We start from the raw sequence: 20,774 nt of genomic DNA on the forward strand, positions 1-20,774 counted from the left end.
ACCGTCTGTCTGAATTTGGAGGAATTTCACCATTGCTTGTAATCATCCCGAGTCAAATTCGCAGTTGTCTCACCACATGTATGACCATCAGAGCCTTGGCCTGTCTCCATGCCCCGTGCGTACCGCACGCCTCGCCGCTATTACCACGTCGAGCCTCCGCTGTCCCGGTCGAGTCTCAAGAGTCGCGAAACCACACCACTCAACCCCCACTGCAGAGTACCACTGATCAACACCGACCGATGACTAGTTTCACGTTTCCATCAGACCACTGGGTCCAATCCGAATTACGTGTCCCTCACTTTTCGCGCTGAATAGGCTTCGACTCTCTGTGCACTTACGTCGTAGCCCCTCAATCAGCACCGAGTGAAGTCCTCCAGACTCCAGCTCCACCTTCAACATGACTCCATGGTGGTTGTACGTGCCACCCCGCGCCCCGTCGACTTCAAGCTCCGTGTGTCATCACCTTGAATCAACCCCGCATCATAATCTTGTCGAAGCCACACAAGCCATCGGGCATGTGCCACGTGTTTCCACGTCTAGAAATTGGTCATCATCGGCATCACGCTCCTATGTCGTCGTCGCCGATCCCATCACCGTCTTCTGTACCAACCGACTCACGTCGATCCATCAGACTGTCCAGTCCGACCCAGCCGAACTTGTTCGACTGCATGACACGCTCGAGGCTCCCAAATCGTCTTTCAAGAATTTCCATCCATCACATGATAATTCCATCTTAACTGAATTGACTTTCCGCAACGCCTTCAAACATCTCTGTTGTGTCAACAAAAATTTCATCCGTGTCTGTCATAACCCAAGGTTTTTAGTTCGGATGAACTTCTCCACCTCAAACCCGATGCCCAATAGCATCATGATTCTTTGTATGGCTGACCTTGCAAAAATTAACCGAGCTTCTTTCCACTATGCCAAAGTACATAAGCAAACCTAACGTGGTCACCTCCCAGTACTAGTAGCGATTCAACCAAAACAATGTTGGTCTTCACGTGGTGTAGCTCCTAGGCTGAACTCTCAATGCTAGCTATTTGCTTTGTCAAATCCTTAGCCTTCCTGATGTACGCATATCCCTTGATAGACTTTTTCCTTGCCGATTGATCTGCCTCCGTCCGTGTCACACAAGGACCCGGTCCTTTTTTTTTTTACAAACAAAACTCGTTTCGCTGCTTTGTTGCGCTTCCTGCGTGCTTCACCGGCTAACTGAACCTGCTCGCGTTGCACGCCTTGCCCTGCCCACCTGCACGGATCGCTACGGCCAGCCCCGCCTGGGCTTGCCTGCCCAATGAGCCACCAAGCGCCAGCGATCTCAGCGCCCGCCTAGAGTACGCTCGCACCATCAATCCGTCGACCGACCGCCGCACGACTTTCCTGACGCCGCTGATTTCGATCGCACCTTGTCGAGACTCTGAACAAACCGCCGCAGCTTGCACGCATTACGCCCCGCTGTTTCCATCGATTTTTTCGACCGCCGCTTTCGTCCGCTGATACACGATCGTCTCCCATGACGAACTAAATCAACGAACCAACTCGGCTCAACACAACAGCCTCTTCGTAACCTTGCTCATGATACCATTTATTAGAATAAATCCGAGGCATACCGTTAATCATTTAAGGACCAAGCAATCACACGAGCACGACACCGAGATTTGTTAACGAGGTTCGCCGATATGGCTACATCCCCGGAGCCTGACTACGGGCGCTCCTCCCCGTGACACCGCTACAATACCGCACCCGGTCGCCCTGGACACCGGCACATGTCGCCGGCTTCCCCTGCGTTCCGGTGCTATTATGTTGGCATAGGTTATATCGTGTGTCTACCCCCGCTATATATGAGAGGCCTAGGATACAAGTGTCCTATTAGGACACAACTCCACATCCTATGTAAACACAATACAACTCCTAGTCCAACTGTAACCTACCGTGTACACAATATTTGACACAACTCTAACAAAATAGCACTCCTCGATCTCTGCATACAGATCGAACAATAAAGTTTGGCAAAAGGCAGAAGTAAAGAAGGTTGAACAACAAGAAAACAAACTCACCTCAGCCAAAGCCATACACAGAATGGTTGTAGCCTCAACGATATCCAAAGTTTTTATATACTAACACAAATTTTGGTATCAATGGACCAAGGCCTACAAACAGAACCCGTTGCTTATTACTCCACTATACTAAGCAGATGTAAGCAGAAGCATCAAGCATGTATGACTTAACAAACCAGGAATACAGGATAACCAAACTTGAGGTTTGTTTTTCAATCCTATATAATGTAAACATCGATATGCAAGACGAGCCCTGGCCTCACTTACAATGCTAGTTTCTTGGACGATCTGGAACGAGCGTAATGCTCGGGTCTTCCGACACAAGAGCGCACCGCCTCCGGTCCTTCTCTGTGCTATCATCAACGACGTCAAGCTTTGGATTATCGCGGGAGCTAAAAAATTGGGGTGTATTCTTGTGCGCGAGTAGTTGCCATGCCGGGCATACGGGTCACTTGTAACACTCTAAAACACTTCTCTCTTATTTAATGAATGAGGCAAATCTTTTGCCTCGGTTTCAAAAAAGAAACATCGATAACTGGACAATAATTAATTGTAGTATTGTACTATACATTCAAATGTTACACAGATATAAGAGTGTCCAAATACACTTGCAACTGATCAGTAAACTATGGCAGTTCGTTTTCAAACCTGGAAAGTTCTGAGAGCAAAAATATTTCAAGGTTTTGCGAAAAACTATCAAAATATGCTCATGCACATTTGATCTAGTTCCTGGTAAGCCTTTTCCAGAATAAATATCACAAATATTTGTTGATAGTATCTCTTTGCAAAATAAATGAACCTAACAGGGGACAGCTTCATAGGAACACTTCTGCATCAATTACCGTTGCAGTTCCTTGCTAGCCTTTGTTATCCTTGACAATACTAAAGTCATGCCAAACTTATGTGCATTCTTAGCTATAGCTGCAGCACTTTCCTGCGTTTACCTTCAACAGCCATGCTCTGAAGCAAATGGAGAAGGCAAAAATGTACCACTAGTTAGCGTCGTTCATCTTAAACGGCAATATTCTCGGTGTGCAAAAGACAATTAGTACAAGAGGATGCTCAAAGTAGAAATAGAGAGCGTAGTTATCACATAAATACGATCAATGGGATGGCGGCGGAGCGCCGGGAGGGAGCCAGAGCCAAACCTGCTGAAGGAAGGCATACTTGCAGCAGCAGTCCAGTTAAAGATCGCCGCTAGGGACGCATTCCTGACGAACTGATGAAGATCGAGAGGATGGCCGCGCACGCTCCGTGGGGGAGTTCAGGCGACGTCGTCGACGCCGACCACCGCCTCGGTGCCCAGCTGGGTTTCACGGGGTCGTTCGCCATCGGGGTTTTCGCGGCGGCGGTCACGGCCGCCGTGGCGGCGTGCATCTGGCGATGCTGCATTCGTAAGCCACCGCCTCGGCAGCAGCAGCAGCAGCAAGACCACCACCAGCAGCAGCAGCAAGATCCGCCGCCGCCGCAGGAGCACTTGCTGCAGTGGCTGCAGCAGCTCGGCGGCGGCGGCAGCGGTGGCGGCAGCCACCACTCTTCGGTGGCCGAAGACGGATCCTTCGCCAGCGATGTCCAGCAGCAAGAGCTCGCTTCGTTTAGCTTCAGCAGCAGCGGCAGCGGCGGCGGATCGGCCAGCGGCGCACCGGAAGGGCAGGGGGAGAGCAGCGGCGGAGCACCGGGAAGGCAGGGCGGGAGCGGCGGGGGAGCACTGGGAGGGCAGGGCGGGAGCGGCAGCGGCGCAGCGGAAGGGAAGAGCGAGAGCGGCGGCGGAGCACCGGTAGAGCAGGGGGGGAGCGGCGGCAACGCGTTGGATGGGGAGGAGATGGTATAGATCATCAGTCGATCATTTCGTAAGGACAGTGCACGTTGTTAGCAATTAATTAAATGTAATTAAGTAGGAGTAGATAAGTCCCCACTTCGTTCCCATCGCGTCCCCCCTCCCTCGTCGAACAGACGCTTCTCTTCTTTTTTTTTTAAAGCCGATAACTGCCACACGTGTGGCGTGGAGAGCAACCCACCCGCACACGTCGTGTGGCAAGGACGGGAACCGCCCCGCACGACCCCGTCCGCGCGCACAAAAGCGCGCCCGCACGTCCGGTGCGTGGCAACCCCGCCCGCACTGCCTCGTCCGGGCCAGAGGAGCCGCTGCCCGCACGACCCAGCCGTTCCCGGCCTCCGATCCGTCCCCTCTCTCGTCTGCGCCCTCGCCCCCCGCCTGTCGAACCCCGACCTCCGTCGCCGGCCATCTCTGATTGCCATGGCAACCAGGGAGGATCTGTAGGGCGCTCCCACCGCAAACCACACCCCTTATCTTCCCCCACCCCATCCCACCCCCCCCCAACCCCCACTAGATCCATCCTACAGGGTTAAAACACTACATACGTTGTGTGACTTCGCAGTTGCCAAGCAGAATACACTAGATCTGCCATGTAGTACGCTAGAGATAATCGTGAGTTCTCAGTAGGTTGATGCTCCTAGTTGGTGAATGAATGGATGTGCAGGAATCCATAAAAAGGGAGAGAGAATTGATAAATTTGGAATAATGGGGGGTGTGAAAATTAATTGCCATTGGTGTATAACGTCAGTTGCCACCTGGCATTGTCGTCAACTGCCACCATGTCAACTTATTGCTTGCCATCCTATTGTAGAGCCTGATGCCATCGAATCAAACGGATAGCTAGCACCAGATTTTAGAAAAGGATAGTGGATGTGCATGTCCTACTAGCCATGATATGTTGGTTGCCAACGCATGAAAATGTGATAGCACTGACGTGTTAACTTCTACATGCAAGCAGCACAATGATAAAAAAAAAAATTGGATTGTTGATGCCTTCTTGTTCATCCAGTGATTGAGAGCACATCAGAACAGAAGCGAGACACGTAAAAGAATGAATCACGAAGATGGTGCAGATGATTGGGGTTCTCAAAGGCCAGAAACGCCGCCACCTTTCGATGCATCAGAGTACAGTCAGCTCATCTCTGCAGGGCCGTTGCTGCCGCTGCTAGAACAGTATGCAGGCGTAGGTACGATGCGTGCTAAAAAATGAAGAGAAACATTTGCCATCTTCGCGACGATGGACATGACATAATACTTATGTCGTGCACTGTCATTTGTCTTGCAGGTTCTTATGACCAGAACACTCTTAGGGGGGCCCCGTGGCAAGTGCAGTCACAAGGCGCTAACGCTGACAAATGTACGGGCAGCCAACTCCAACTAGCTAGTATGGCTAATCAAGGTAATGCAAAAACGAAAAAAGAGCACATAATGTTGTGGACATGAAAAATGAACATGAAAAAAAGATGGCAAAAGGACTCACGAGTTATCACGGGTGTAAAATGCAGAGCCTTCGTGCAGCACGTGGAATCGGGCAGCACCCATGTACCTGCCATCGACGTCGTACACAGGTGAGTCCATAAACATAGTGAAGATGCGGATGCTCAGTCAGCACAAGGAGCATAGTTGACAACTACAAAAATTTCCATGACTGGTCTTCTACGGTTGCCATGTATTAAAAACAACATTTGCCATCTCTGCACACCTGCAGTTGCCATGTAGGAAAAGCTGCAGTTGCCATTTCATGACAACTGCAATTGCCATCTAATAACAAACTGCGATTGCCTTACCGATGCAACTTCAGTTGCCATGCAAGCAAAAATGCATTTGCCACATAAGGGCAACTGCAGTTGCCGTGCTAGCACGAAATGCGTTTGCCGTGATTTGACCAACCACTACTATGATTGCAGGCTATTACGCTGGCGGTGACCCAGCAAACGTCTCCTGGCAAGCTTCGCAAATTCCTGGTGGATCACGTCATTATGGTGTAACAGACCACACACGATGGTCAAATACAGCACAACAAGGTAGAGGGAAAATATCTGAACCACAAAAAACAGCGGTACATTTGCTATTTGTAGTTATTTGTAGGCAAAACAATGGTTCCCATGTTTGTTGAACAGTATGTGCCATGTCTGCACACCTACAGCTGCCATAAAAATGACCACCCACAGACTGACGGCTTGCTGTCTGTAAAAGATGTCATGGAAAATCACTCGAAGATGGTGTGATCCGTTGCGATCCACATGTTATCCAACACAAAATTCTTAGTCTCGTACCTGTTTTTCCCTGTTACAAAACCTACAACTACAATGCACAGCGGCGCCGGCACATCTACTGCGGGGAGCTCTGAGCGCACGGAAGACGCGTTCCACCAGACAGCAGACAAACATGCCGCAAACAATTTCGAGTCAGAGTCGGGAATGGCAATCATTCCAGCAATGCCGGCAAGCACCCCTTTGAACACAAGCACTGGCAACTCTCAGGTAGATGGGACTGCCGCCCATACTGAAGTGAACGATGAAACTGACGACGACGCGCAAGGGGATGAAGATGGTGGGCAATCAGAGATCGTGGTGCCTCAGCCACCGTACATTGGGCAGAGATTTGAGTCATTCGAAGCAGCAAAGGAATACTACCAGACATATGCAAAGTTCCATGGGTTTGCGGTCAACACCGAGTATCGTAGGAAAATTAAGAAAACTAACGAGTACAGCAGAGGTGAGATGAGGTGCCACAAGGCACGCAGGAACAAGAAGGGGAAAGGCGATGCGCCTGTCATTCCGGAACGAAAGAGAGGTATCATTCAGAAGACTGAGTGCCCTGTCCGGTGTAAGCTAAACATAGATGGAGCACAGTGGGTGGTCAATGAGTATTTTGACGAGCACAACCACCAACTGATAAAGAAGTTCGACCTGGTGAAATTTCTGACCGCCCACAGAGGGTTCACCCCCGTCGAAAGGCAATTTGTAAAGCTGCTACATGATTGTAACATCGGTCCATCGAGAATGGTGCAGATACTATCTCTCATCCACAGCAAAAAGGGGACTCTGAGTAGCATGCCGTACATACCAGCTGACGTCACAAACCTACGAGCAAGGTGCCGTAGAGAGAGCAAGTTGGCAGAAATAGAGGCCACAATTGCCTACTTCGATGAGAAAGCCAAAGAAGATGCAGATTTCTTCTACAGGATAAGGTTGGACGATGAGGACCGTGTCAGGAACATGTATTGGGTGGATGGTGCTGCAAGGAGAGCCTACAAACATTTCCGAGATTGCATTTCATTCGACGCGACGTACCTCACCAACATGTACAAGATGCCGTGCGCTCCGTTCATAGGGATAAATAACCACAATCAGTCGTTGCAGTTCGGCTGCGGGCTCGTCCGGAACGAATACACGGATGGGTACGTTTGGCTGTTCAAGACCTTCTTGGAGTGCATGGATGGACTTGCTCCGATGAACATAATAACGGACCAGGATTTCAGCATGCGTGCAGGCATAGAGGAGGTCTTTCCGTTGGCAGTGCACAGGCACTGTAGGTGGCACATTATAAAGAAGGCTGAGGAGACGCTAGGACCGTTCTTTGCTGACCGTCCAGAGCTACACAAGGCATTCGAACTGTGCGTGGACCATAGCTTGACGGTGGAGGAGTTTGAAAGGAGCTGGATGGCCATGACTGAAACACATCAAGTCCAAGACAACGAGACTCTTGTAAGCCTGTGGGAGAAGCGAATGTACTGGGTGCCGGCCTACTTCATGCAGTGCTTCTTCCCCTTTCTGCAGACTACGCGGCGCAGCGAGGGATTCAATGCTGTTTTGAAGCGGTACGTCAGTCCTGGCAACTCATTGCTACAGTTTGCCAAGCAGTACACAGCTTTGCAACAAAAAATTCTGGGATCTGAGCTGCAGCAAGAAGCGAACACCGCGCTAAAGCAGCCAAAATTGCTAACGTACTTACCGATGGAGAGGCAAATGAGCAAGATATACACCAACAAGATCTTTAACAAGTAAGTCAGTTGCATTACAGTCTTATTTGCAGAAAAAGCACCAAGTCAGTATGTGCCTTATAGAGTGCGATGCAGTTGCCATGATTTTGCGGTTGCCATGTTTAATAAAGTACTGTTTGCCATGCTTACGCAGATGCAGTTGTCATATTCAATAGAAATTCTGTTTTTCATGCTTACCCGGATGCAGTTTCAATGTTCAATGAAATGCAGTTGCCATGTTTAATGCAATGTACTTCCACTGGACATGTTGGTGTGCAAATGCTAGTGTCAAATGGAAAATGTTATGTTGTTGTCATGTCTATTGAAATGCAATTGCCATGTTTACTAAAATGCAACTGCCATGTTTGCTGAAATGCAATTGCCATGTTTAATAAACTCTAGTTGCCATGTTTAACAAAATGCAGTTGCCATGTTTAAATAAGATGCATCTGCCATGTTTGTTGAAAATGCAGTTGCCATGTCTATTGTACTGCATTTGCCATGTATAGCGTACTGCATTTGCCATGTTCAACATACTATATTTGCCATGTTCAATGAATTATGTTTGCCAAACAAAATGTATATCTATTTTCCATGACAACATAAGGTGCTACAAGAAAAAAGCCCACAATAGTTTAACAGAAAACACACAAAAAATGCAGATTCCAGGAAGAAATAAAGCGTGCCAGCATGTTCACGGCTTTCCAGGTGGACGAACGTACGTTCAAGGTGTGTTCTATTTTGGGCATGTCAGATTCAGAACCTGAAGACCCGGACAAAGGAAGGAACTACTTCGTCACAGCCTCGATAGGCGAAGGCGAGTTCTACTGCCAATGCTGCAAGTTCGAACGAGACGGCATTGTGTGCTGTCACATACTAAAAGTAATGGACGTGAACGTTGTGACACAGATGCCTCGACATTTCATAAGGCGGCGATGGACTTGGGATGCTGACGATGCGTTGGCGCCGCAAACAACACACGCAGTTCTGACTGTGCATGACGAGAGACCAGAGTCAACCATGGAAGCCGTGAGGCACGTTGTGCTGACAAAGAACTATGCTGAGCTAATTGATGAAGCGTGCAAGAGTGATGACACAGCGAGAGTCGTAGAAAAACACAGGAAAGCACTAAAAAGAGAGCTTAATGAGATCAAGAAGAGGAAAGCCGAGGAAGCCTTACACCGGTTCCCCCGCACATCAAGCGTGCCTTCATCCACGGGGCCGTCGTCTGAAAACTCGGAGATAGGATCTGGAACAGCAAGCACACAGACCCAGGTCAGGAACCCATCCCGTTCCATCACAAAGGGTCGTCCAAGAGAGATAAGGTACAAGTCAGGATTGGAGATCCAAGCAAAACACAAGAAAACGAAGAAAGGGGCGGCCAATCCATGAGCAAATATTGTGGCGTTGTGGACATTTTGTTTTGTACCCTAGATGTTGAGAATTCTTTTTTAAAACAATTGGGGGAATAACTCTTCAGGGGCATCAGAAGTGCAAGGGAAAATTCATTGAATGGTTAAATGCAGTTGCCATGTTATGGGTACTTAATCTGCCATGATGTATGCATTTAATTTGCCATGTTATGTGTAGTTAGTCTGCCATGATTTTTGATACTAAACATGCCATGCTAATTTATGCTAAATATGCCATGCTGTTTTGTACTGAATATGCCATGCTAGTTGTAGTGGATCTGCCATGTTAATTGTACTGGATCTGCCATCTTAGTTGTGCTGTAGTTGCCATGTTAATTATGCTGGAGCTGCCATGTTGTTTGTACTATATCTGCCATGTTAGATGTACTGGACATATGCCATGGTATTCCTGATGACTCTGCATGGCATGTATTCACATGACAAAAACGACGCGGTTTACGGGCACGTAGTGTGTTGTGTGCAAGTGTATGGGAAACAAGTTGGAAAACAGCGTAACATGCATAAACCCCAGCAAAAACGTTGTGGCTGCATGATCAACCTACCCCCATGCAGTTACCGATGAAAATGAAGAAGCAAAACAGCCAAAAATGTAAAACGACAATGACTTCCACTACCCATGTCTGATGAACTACATTGGCCATCGTTTTTAAAACATCGTAGACGCGTTCAAAGCATCAAACCGGTGCTAGAAACGACGAAACCATTGTAATAATTACGCCTAAAAGTAGGTTCACGTCCACACATATATTACATGAAACTATTCAAATGTCACTCGCACACCACCACTACATAGTAGCCTATGAGGGGTTGTAGCCACAACATAGCACACAAACATAGTTTTCAACGATAAACAACGAGATAATACCTTACATTCCTCGGCAACAGAATGTAAGGTGTGCGTCCGGTCTGTAACGCCACGTGATCACTTGTACTTCTTGGTGACTTTCTTGACAGCTTCCTGCACAAACTCGCGTGCTCCCGACCGCTTGTTGAAATCTTCATTCGTCAACCAGTTCCATGTGTGGATTTTCCGGAGCTCAACGACCGTTGCAGCTGTGATAGCGGGGACAATTCTGCCTTCCCACTTCGCAAGGTACTCCAGCGCGTGAAAGCCACAGTCCGTCCTGCACGAGGAAAAGAGTAACGTGACCACGCAAAGAGCTCAGACGTAACAAAAGATAGACTTAAATTTCAGATCTGACAAACAAAACAGGAATTGGATTGATGTAAAATGGCAGACGAAAAGGGAGGAAGGAATTACGTGTTCCCTTGCTTTGTAGTTGACACATACTCAGTCGGGAAATGACTAATCTGGACCTTTGAGTGTTCATAGTGACGGTGCCATGTCTCTTTGAGGTTCTTAATGAAGAATTCAGCATGCGTGGTGAGGTCTGCATCATCTTCTGAACGGATTGAATCAAGCACCTCAACATGTTGGTTCTTCAGGTCAAGACAGATCACGTAGTGGTGACCACACTTGTCGTGTGGGTCATGTGGTGAAAGCTCCTGGAACATGGGGAACATGACCTGCATTTAAAAAAGTGAGGAAAATGAGAATCAGCGTTCGCGTAAAGAACAGCAGAGGGACAAAGGAATTAGAATCACGTAGAAAAACTCTGGTTATGGGTGGGGGTAGTTGAAATAAAGTTGCCGTCCATGTGTGAACAAAAGTATGCCATGTATTTTACTGTCAAGTTACCACATAGTTTGCGCGGCATGCAAAAATCAAATAAGTCAGTGTGCACGGCAGCTGTTGCCACATGAAAACAGCTGCCACGTAAAACACAACTGCAGATGATGGCAACAAAAAGCACACCTTGTGAAAAAAAAGTGCAGACATTGAAGGAGTACTCACATATTTCTTCATTGTGAGCTTGAAATCACTGTGTTGGGCAAAGTTCTTCCTCAGGATTTTGTGGTGGAAGTCACCGTCCCATATTTTGCAGGTCACACTGTAATGCATGATTGTCTTGTCGGCGCACACATCGGTGTGGTTGTTGATGTAGTCAATCCCGCATGCAACTACGTTCGTCGACATTTTGCCGTTTGGCCTCACGGACTCAGCAAGATCACCAAGGTCGACGTACGTCGCTCCGCATTGAATGACTTTGGTTCTGTCCAAACATGAGCTGTATGAAAACAATATAACATGGAAGGATCATGCCTACTAAGTAAAAAAAATTATGAAAGAACTAAAACAATATAACATAGAAAGTACGAAGGATGTGAATGGTAAAAAAGGAGCAAAGCAAAATGAGATGTTATGGGGTGTGGTCGTTTACGCTTTCAGCTCCTTCATGTGCTTGCCGCTGGACCTCGCATTTCCAAACCGCTTGACGATATCGTACAGCTGGGTCTGTTCTTTAGTGGCCCTGAATTCGAGCTCGTAGTCTTTCGCGGGAGGTGGATGCACTACCCTCTGCTGCCTCACAGAACCAGGAGTGGCACTCCTAATGGTATCCTCAGATACCGTGTCTGCAGGCACGTTGGAACTTGATTGCCCTTGCCCTCGTGAGGACTTCCTCTGCAATGCTGCCTCCTCAAGCATGTGGTAAGTTTCTTCAAGAGACGGTGAAATCTCCTCGGGTGTGGCTGCAGTGATAAAAAAAGTGGGTTAGGATACCTAGGAAATCAAAAGCAGGTGGATTGTGAGAAAAGATGGGGTGCATGATGTGAGCTGTAGGTAGAAAAAAGTGGGGCAGTTGCCATGTGTGGTCCAGCTGTAGTGACCATGTCATAGCAACTACAGTTGCCATGTAGTTGGAATGTAGTTGCCATCTAGTTGGAATGTAGTTGCCATGTCACAGCAACTACAGTTGCCATGTTGTGTCAACTGCACTTGCCATGTGATTGCTTTATGAAAAAATGCAGCATGGAAACAAAAAAAATGCAGGTGACATGGTGTTGAATCAATTCCAGTTTCCATGTGTGATGCACTGTGTTTGCCATGTTACGGAGACTACGGTTGCCATATTGAATCAACTTCAGTTGCCACATGGTTGCCCAAATGTAAAATGCAGCATGGCAGAAAAAAAAAGTAGGTGACACGGTGCATCAAATCCAGTTGCCATGTCATCGCATGTCAGTTGCCATCACAAGTGAGAACCCCCCAAAACAAAAAATATGATTGGGACAACAGTGAAACTACACAGACGTGTGCAAGAAAAATCATATGGACATGGCAAGTGTACCTGCCACAATCGGCTCTGCGAACTTGACAGCCTTCCTGCCCTCGACCATTGGCTGCGCCATCATTGCAAGCATGCCTCCTGGGAATGCAAAGGCAACTGGCATAGGATCTTGCACAACCGGTTGATCTTGACTGATGCCAAGGTTGAAACTCGGTGGGGTAAAGGCCATTGGGTGCCTCTCATTCCTGCTGGCCGGACCACGAACGACTTGCGGGGCAGAATCCAAGGGTGAAAGATCAACAAACATATCTGAATCGGCCGCTGCAGAATGATCGTCCTTATTTGCAGGGCGGGGCGTGTTGTCAGTGGTATCAACTGTAGCTTTCATGACAATCTTCTTGTTTGGGCTGTAGGGGACACCGACGTTGACTGGGAGCCTGGAAGTGCGCAGATTTATGCTGGGGATTTCCACTGCAGGAAAAGGCACAGTCTGCTCTGGGTGTTCACCTGCGTCGCTCGTGCCCGGCTTGACACCTGCATCTGTTGTGCTCCGGTCTTCAGGTTTCTCCGTCACATTGCTTTTGGCAGGTGGCGGGAACAGTGTGGACGCAGGAACAAAACCAGACTCGTCTCTCCTGCTCCTGGCTATTGTCGGTGCGTTCGGTATGTCTGTTGGTTGCTTGCGGGGGCTACGACGCCTAGGTGGTAGACCAACACGCGAAACAGTCGGCTTAGCAGTATCTGCACCGCCAGGAGCTGGAGCTGTTGTGCCAGGACTCTCACCTGTAGATGGCATGTCCTTGTGAACTGCCGCCTCGACCGCTTCCGTCGTGGACACAGGAGTGCCACCGCGCACGCGCTTGGAATCAGTGTCAAATGAGCGGGAATCTTCCTTGCCTAGGTTCATCTCGGGAGCGTCCACTTCAACGCTTGCTGATGGGGTGGCATGACTCACAGCAGCATCCTTCATTGCCAGAAGGGTTGGCAGTATTTCAGCTGTCCTGGCAGATACCGACTCGTCACTCCCCAATGTACGGATGCCTGTTGTTGTAGGCTGCACATCTGCAGCCGGCGGAGATGGTCTGCCACTTGCATCAGAGTTGGTGGGAGCGGTCAACGGTGCAGCAGTAGTATTGTCGACTGGTGCCTCCTATACATCTGAGTTGCCCCCTGTTGACAACTTTGAATGCATGCGTTCGAGCGGGTCCTTACTGATATGCTTGGACCCACGCGTAGTAGTCTTCTTCACCCTGCAAAAAAAATGAAGCGCATGAAAAAGGTATTTAGAAATGAAACAAAATTATGTTTGCCTTGGTAGAAATCTTAAGAAAATGGAAAAACAGGTGGAAAAGCTGGCAGTTGCCATGTAAGGGGAACGTCAGTTGCCATGTGTCATAACTAGCAGTTGCCATCCAGCAGCAGTTGCCATGTTAGCAACCTTGAAAGAATGATAAAAATGTCTGATCTGCCATGAATGCAATTTCAAACCTAGGCGTGGGATGAGCTCACAAGACAATGGTAAAAAGATGGCAGTTGCCATAAGGTACATTAAAGTTACCATTTGGCCAACATTCCACTTGCCATGTGAAAAACAAAAATAGAAGTTGCCACACGTTTAGAAAGTAAATAAAATATCATTTGGTAAAACAGCGGTTGCCACGTGGGGGGGCGATGACAGAAGACAATGTGACAAGCTAAACGAATGCATTGGAAAATCAAAAAATATAGCGCTATGTCAATGAAAGCGGATGAAGAAACCTACTTCCTGACTGCCTTCCTCAGGTCTGGCAACACGACAGGATCCCCGGTGTTTGTTGTCGTCATGCGAGGAGATGTCCTGGTGGAAGTGGTATCACCGGCAATGGGGGCACCTTTGTTCAACCGAGCAGAAACACGGGTTGGCGTTGACGCCTGTTTCTTCGTAATTGCTCGTCCACCAGCTGTCGGCTCGCTGCACGTATGAGATGGAGGTCAAAAAAAAGAGGTGGCAATTGTCAGTCAGCAATCTCGTTGCCGCGTTTGACAGAACACAAGTGCAAAAAAGAGGATGAGTCTGTTCGAAGAAAATAGACAAAGCAAAAGGCTAAGATGAAAGTCGAACCTCTTCCTGGCAGCTACAGGGTCGGTCCTAGACCTCTTGCCAGCAGAAACTTGCCCAGCACCCTCTGGAGCCATCCCCCTCTTTGATGGCAAAACCCCTTCGCCTCTCACAGCCGTGTGTTGTTTGACTTTATCCGGTTGGGGGACATCTGTTGCATCCTTACCCTTGTTACCACCTGCGCGAACTTCAGCGTGTTCATCATCATCGGTGTCCTCTTGCACATTATCCATGACATCATCGTCATCCTTGCTGAGACCAGCGTCTCCACCTAGTTCATCTTGTGTGTCAGCGGGCTCCTGGGAACTATTGTAGTCATACCGGCCACGGCAACCGGTTGGCCGGTGTGTACGTTTTGGGACGAATGAAGTGAATTGCCTCGCAACCGCGTCGCCGTCAGAGCCACTGAGGGACGTCCACCCCTCAACCAACTTCTCGAGCAAGCCAGTCATTCCAGATGCAAACTGCCCTATTAGCTGCTCAACAGGTGCCCTCGCCTGTACACAAAACAAAGAGGCATCAATGACAACCCCATATTGCAATCACTTGCACGACATCGAAAAATACTCCACGGCAAACCATATATGTAGATCTTTTGATTACCTCTGAAGGACAAGACGGAGATGAGTGCACGTCCATCCACTTTTCAAAGTTTTGAGGCCCCCCAAACACGCTGTAGTCTATAGAATGCTTGGCCATCATCTGGGGAGAAAGAAAAAAAAGTAGCAACGATATAAGAGAGAGAATGATGAACACTAACTAGCAGTTCATGTGTTGCAAAAAAAAAGTAGAACTAACCTGCAGTTTACCATATTTGCTATCAGTTACCCTGTCTGCAGCAAGCACAGCCTTGACAGCATCGATAGTCCACGCAGAAACAGCAAACTTGTGCGCAGGCGGCGGGCCTCCTGTCCCAGTGAAGTCCACGGTGGACAGATCAAGGCAGTCGACGTACATGAGCTGATGTACAACAATTTTAAAAAGAAAGAAATATCACTTGCGGTCATGGTATTTTGCGACAAATAACAGGATAAAATATATGGTATTTTACGAAGAATATGTCATCTGCATGTGCTAGTTGCCATCATAGAGTGATGGCAGTTGCCATCATAGTATGATGGCAGTTGCCATGTTGTCATGTTGGCAGTTGCCATCACAGTATGATGGCAGTTGCCACATAATCAACATGGCAGTTGCCATCTTGTTATGATCATGTTGACATGCATGAATAAAGATGTGTTAAAAATAGTGTTCACATAAAGGACCGGTAAAAAAATACCATTAAATGCAGTCGACAACCCTTCTGGTACACCTTGCTTGCAAATGCATCATGCAGGAAGTCGGCAATGAACTTACACCAGTTCATGTTCTTCACATCTTTCAGTTTCGCCTGCACCGCATAAAATTCAGGACAAGGAGTTGCCGCGTCAGAATTCCAATGGAAAAAACAACAAAGAAAACTGTCGGTGACTAGCTTGCACATGACATCGGAGCAAAAAAATTGAAGGAAAAATAATGTAGTAAAGATAGATCATTCACCAGGATGGGGAAGCATTTGTTGCTTGGGCGAAGAGAAGTGGTCGGCATGAAAACGGCTGAGATGAGGTACATGAGTAGCTTCATCTTGAAAACATCTCCGTGCGTCGTCATGGCCTCCAACGAATCTGCCACTGCAGTCGTGTTCGGCATGGATTCCAACCCAGGAAACAAACGGGGGAACAGCGCTTCCTCGATCTCGTTGTTGACCTCGTACGGGACTTTGATATGTCCACGGGGCACACCCAACGTGCAGAACACGGATTCCTCATTCAGCGGTAGTCTTTCGCGTCCCGGAATCACGAATTCTCTAGAGGCGGGGTCGTAGATCTCACCAAGCCAATCGCATACAGGGTTGACAAGGTTCGTGCACCGGACAGCCATCATAGACTGCATACCCATCTCAGCAGCAGCCCCCTTCTGATCGTCGCTGAATTTGTCAGTCAACGCAGTCAGTCGTTCTTGGGAGGCTCTGTTGTGAATATGTTTCTTCTTCTGCAAAAAAACAGATATAAAGTGATCAGTTGTTGCCATGTTTTTACAAACAAAAACAGGATATCAGTTGTTGCCGCATTTTGCAATGTAATGAAATTTTAGTTCGTGCCAGACGATTGCGGGCTCAAAGGTGTCAACCATTAACATACATCAGGAAGAAGGGGGGGTGAACATTTACCTCATCACCCTCTTTTCTCCGCCCAGTTGCCCGATTACGCTGTGGTGGATCCATGAAATCATCATCATCGTTTTGACGATCGCCACGAGCCATTCTGCTGAGATGAGAACATACCAAATTGTCATGGTGGAAAATGTAAATGCAAGGGGGTCAGCAAAAACACTTGCCGCATGCAACGCATACGTATGGCATCTGAAACATTTGATATGCAAATTCGGTTGCCACATTGTGCAGACAGTTTGCCACACTGTCTTATATGCAGAAATGGCAGCAGGCAGTCTGTTCACACTCTATTTGCCACACTGTCTTATATGCAGAATGGCAACAGGTAGTGTGTTCGTACTCTATTTGCCATATGAATATACTACCTAGATGGCAACAAGCACACTTTAAGTGCGCAGTGGTTGCCATCCAGTGCACTTGGCTCTTGAATGCCCACTGACTACCGATTATGGCAACTGTCACACCGTGGTTGCTGTCACATAACATTCAGAAAACACACAATGCCCACTGACTACCAATTGTGGCAACTGTCACACCGTGGTTGCTGTCACATAACATTCAGAAAACACACTAGCCGCAATGAAAATAGAATGGTTGTGGCACCTAACACAGGAATTCAGCAATCTTAGTTGCCACACGGAAAAAAGAGCGTGTGTTTGGTAAATATCACATTAGTTTAGCAGAATTAGTTGCCACATGGAAGAGCGTGTGTGTGGCAAGTATCGCATTACTTCAGCAAAATTAGTTGCCATGTGCGAAAGCTAACATGTGGCAACTAACACAGTCGTTTTCAGTAATTTGTTGCCGCAAGGGGAAACACGTTTGTGGCAACTATCAAATATGTTCAGGGAGTAAGTGGTCGCGCAATCATGATAGTTAATGTAACTATCAAGTTCGCCTCATTCTGCATTTTCAAAAACCAAACTAACTAGATCTAGGGTTCAATGGCAACTACTTCGACTTCAAATTCACCCTCGAAATTCTCCCACGAACTCACTGCAAAACACAAAATCGAACCAACGCGCATCAAAAACTACCCGGAAGACACCTGCTCAATCCATATGCAAAAACTAGTGCGTGCCTCCGAACAAGCAGAACCACGCCGACGATGCCGCCGCCGCGGCCATGACAAAACTGGCCAATGCAACCAAAAACGTCTAGCAGACGACTTCGGCGCCGGCGGGAACGCCGACGCATTGACGAATCGCCTGAATCTCTACAAATCTCGATCGAGGAATTGAACAGGGAGGGAAGGGGAGGAAATGCAGGAAGGGATTGCGAGGGGTGCATCGAGCAGTACCTTCAACCCGCAGGCGCTCCGGCGAGCTGCTCCGTTCCGGCGAGCACCACCGACGGTCCCGAGCACCGTCGATTCTTCCGCCTTCACCGTCGCCTTCTCCCCTCTCCTTCTCCTTCGATAGTTGGAAATGCGAGTGGGTTCTGCCAGTAACTGCGGTGCAGAAGAGTAAATGGGAGCGTGAGGGGGAGGGGGCAGAGGCGTGCGACGTCAACCGCAGTTGAAGCGTGGCGTGCGGGCGCATTGCAGTTCCACTGCACGACTCAGATGGCAACCGCTGACCGCAGGGTGGCAACCAACGTGCGGGCGAACCTACTCGCACACGCGCCTCATCCTACGTGGCACAAAAAACCACCTGGTTTGTTCCAAGATTCGTGCACACACCTGCCAACGGTGATGCTTGCGTGTGGTCGGGGTGGTGAACGCCCACACGTGTGGGCGTTAACATTTCCGTTTTTTTAGGGTAATGACGCTTCTCTTTTTGGATGCATCATTCATATCAGATTTGCTATTTCATATCTAGATGTGAAATAGTTATCTCACATCTAACTTTAGAGCCGTCTGATCTTATTTTCTGTTTAAGATTCGTGCAGCTTGTTCCGCTCGCTTGGTCGCTGGTGTCGCGGGAGTCCTCCTCGTTGGCGCCTTATGCGCCGCTTTTGCATGCTGGCGCTCACGTCCCAGCTCAGATGGGCCGGCCCATTTAGCTGGATCGATCCTTTCTTTCGATAGCTCAACAAACAGAAAATTCTCTTGTTAGATTCAACAGATGCGTTGATCGTTCAATTCAGTTGACCGTTCAACTTTTCACCAATTCATAGTTGACTGTGTTGACTTTTCGAAAAAAAATCATTAATTTTGAAAAAGAATACCCCAATTTGAAAAAAGTTCATCAATTTTTAAAAAAGATCATCAAATATTGGAAAAAGTTCATGAAATTTGGAAAAAGTTCAATGTTTTGAATAAAAAGTTCACCACTTTTCAAAAAAGTTCACCACTTTTCAAAAAAGTTCATCGATTTGAAAAATAGTTCATTGATTTTGAAAAATAGTTCATTGATTTTGAAAAATAGTTCATTGATTTTGAAAAATAGTTCATCGATTTTGAAAAAAGTTCACCAATCTTGAAAAAAGTTCATCGAGTTTGGAAGAAAGTTCACTGAATTTGAAAAGTGTTCAACGAATTTGAATAAAAGTTCATTGAATTTGATAAAATTTCATCGATTTTGAAGAAGGGTTTCGCGAATTTGGAAAAGTTCATCGAACCTAGGAAGAAGAACAGGAAAAATAAAAAATAAAAAAAACGAAAACAGAAGAAGAAAAGAAAGAAGAAAAGAGATAAATATATGAAAGTTAGCATATCTTGTTGGTGATGGCGGGGTGGTTACTGCAGCTTACTATTTAGCAGGACGGCACCGGTTCGATTCTTGCTACTAGCAGACTTTTTTGCGGTGTGATAAATACAGAGAGAAAAGCTAGATGGGCCGGCCCAACGGTGAAGGGGGGTATGCGCTCGTTTGTAATTAGTACTGTAGCGGGCGCAGAGGGCGCCGAATAGGATTTAGCGGTGTCGCGCGCGACATCCCGTGTCCTGTGTAGGTCCCGCCTGCCCGTTGTGGGCTTTTTTTGTTGTTTAGACACCGCACATGGCAGCTGTGGCCTCTTGTCCCGCCTGCCCGTTGTGGGCTTTTTTGTTTTTTGTGGGTCTCCCGTTTTTGTTCTTTGTGGGCTTTCAGCCAGGGAAACCGAGAATTGTTTTTTCTTTCACGGAGGAAAGTTTGTCTAGTCGTTCTATGTCCTTATATAGTTTCCTGCCACCTGCCAATTGTTTGGTTTTTTGTCTTCCGGGAGCGTACATGTATGAATGAGCTGACCCATGAAGGGCTTTTTTACTAGTTTTGGGAGAAGCTTCCAACCTTTTTTGTTGGTGTCTCACATCTAAGGCCCTCACCGTTCGATCTGCAGTCTTTTTTTCATGCAAGCCCTTGATTCCTCTAGTTTGCCGCGTCCATTATGTGCTCGCGTAGTTTTTTTTTCTTTTGAGGGAAATGTGCTCGTGTAGTTGCCGTATCCGTTGTGCTCACATCGCTGTTGCGTTTCTTGGGCCCATTATGTCCTTAGTCGTTGTTTGTTGGCATGTGTTCCCTGTGTCAGTGTTTGGGCCTTTTTTTTTCTTTGTCCCCTGATCATTTCACGTCCATGTGAGTTGTTCGACCACCTTAAAAAAATGTGAGTTGTTCTTGATTTTCTAAAAGAAAACTGTATAATTTTTTCATTTTTTTGTACAAATCAGATCGACTATTTGCTAATTCTCTCCACATGATTAATTGGTGTACGATTCATGTAATTTGTTCTGTCTCGTGCGCGTTGAGGCTTTTTTCCTCCATTTGTTCAGTCGAAAATTTTATACTAAATTGCAAAATCACATCTAGATGATTTTTGATGATGTCTCATCTAAGTTTTTTACCCGTTGATTTAGTTTTTTTCAATTTTTATGCAAGCGCTATCCCCGCCTTGTTGGTCGATGTTTTGTTTGTCGCACATCCTTTTGTTGGTCAGTTTGGCTTCACACTATACGGCCCATTATCGTGTCGTGCTGACAAGCCATTTCGCTACGTTGTTTCTAGGCCACGGCGTAGAATTAGAAGAGACAAGAAAAGCGAAGATCTATCACGGTTGTTACCTTCTCTGTTCATTTTCACATTGTCTCTGATTTCTTCTAAGC

General features: G+C 47.3%; 1 protein-coding gene and 2 long non-coding RNA genes across 3 annotated transcripts; 1 reads left to right on the top strand and 2 right to left on the bottom strand.

Annotated features, from left to right (window-relative positions):
• Positions 1-2,080: 2,080 nt before the first annotated feature.
• On the bottom strand, positions 2,081-3,896 carry LOC147976458 (uncharacterized). Its single transcript, XR_015602143.1, has 2 exons — positions 3,206-3,896; positions 2,081-3,017 (listed from the first exon to the last, which is right to left on the bottom strand). It is a non-coding gene; the product is annotated as an uncharacterized LOC147976458 (long non-coding RNA).
• Positions 3,897-4,314: 418 nt separating this feature from the next.
• Positions 4,315-7,904, top strand: LOC147976459 (protein FAR1-RELATED SEQUENCE 5-like). The gene is made up of 6 exons (XM_087520866.1): positions 4,315-4,334; positions 4,927-5,081; positions 5,180-5,293; positions 5,400-5,462; positions 5,802-5,918; positions 6,190-7,904. Exons 1-6 carry the CDS (start codon positions 4,315-4,317, stop codon positions 7,902-7,904), a joined length of 2,184 nt encoding a protein of 727 aa, XP_087376992.1.
• A 7,441-nt stretch (positions 7,905-15,345) lies between these two features.
• LOC147976460 (uncharacterized) lies at positions 15,346-16,122 on the bottom strand. Its single transcript, XR_015602144.1, has 3 exons — positions 16,081-16,122; positions 15,821-15,931; positions 15,346-15,501 (listed from the first exon to the last, which is right to left on the bottom strand). It is a non-coding gene; the product is annotated as an uncharacterized LOC147976460 (long non-coding RNA).
• Between the last annotated feature and the right edge of the window lie 4,652 nt (positions 16,123-20,774).

This window comes from Triticum urartu, chromosome 4A (assembly GCF_056163025.1).
Source record: "Triticum urartu cultivar PI428250 chromosome 4A, HENAU_Tu73, whole genome shotgun sequence".
Taxonomy (NCBI): Eukaryota; Viridiplantae; Streptophyta; class Magnoliopsida; order Poales; family Poaceae; genus Triticum; species Triticum urartu.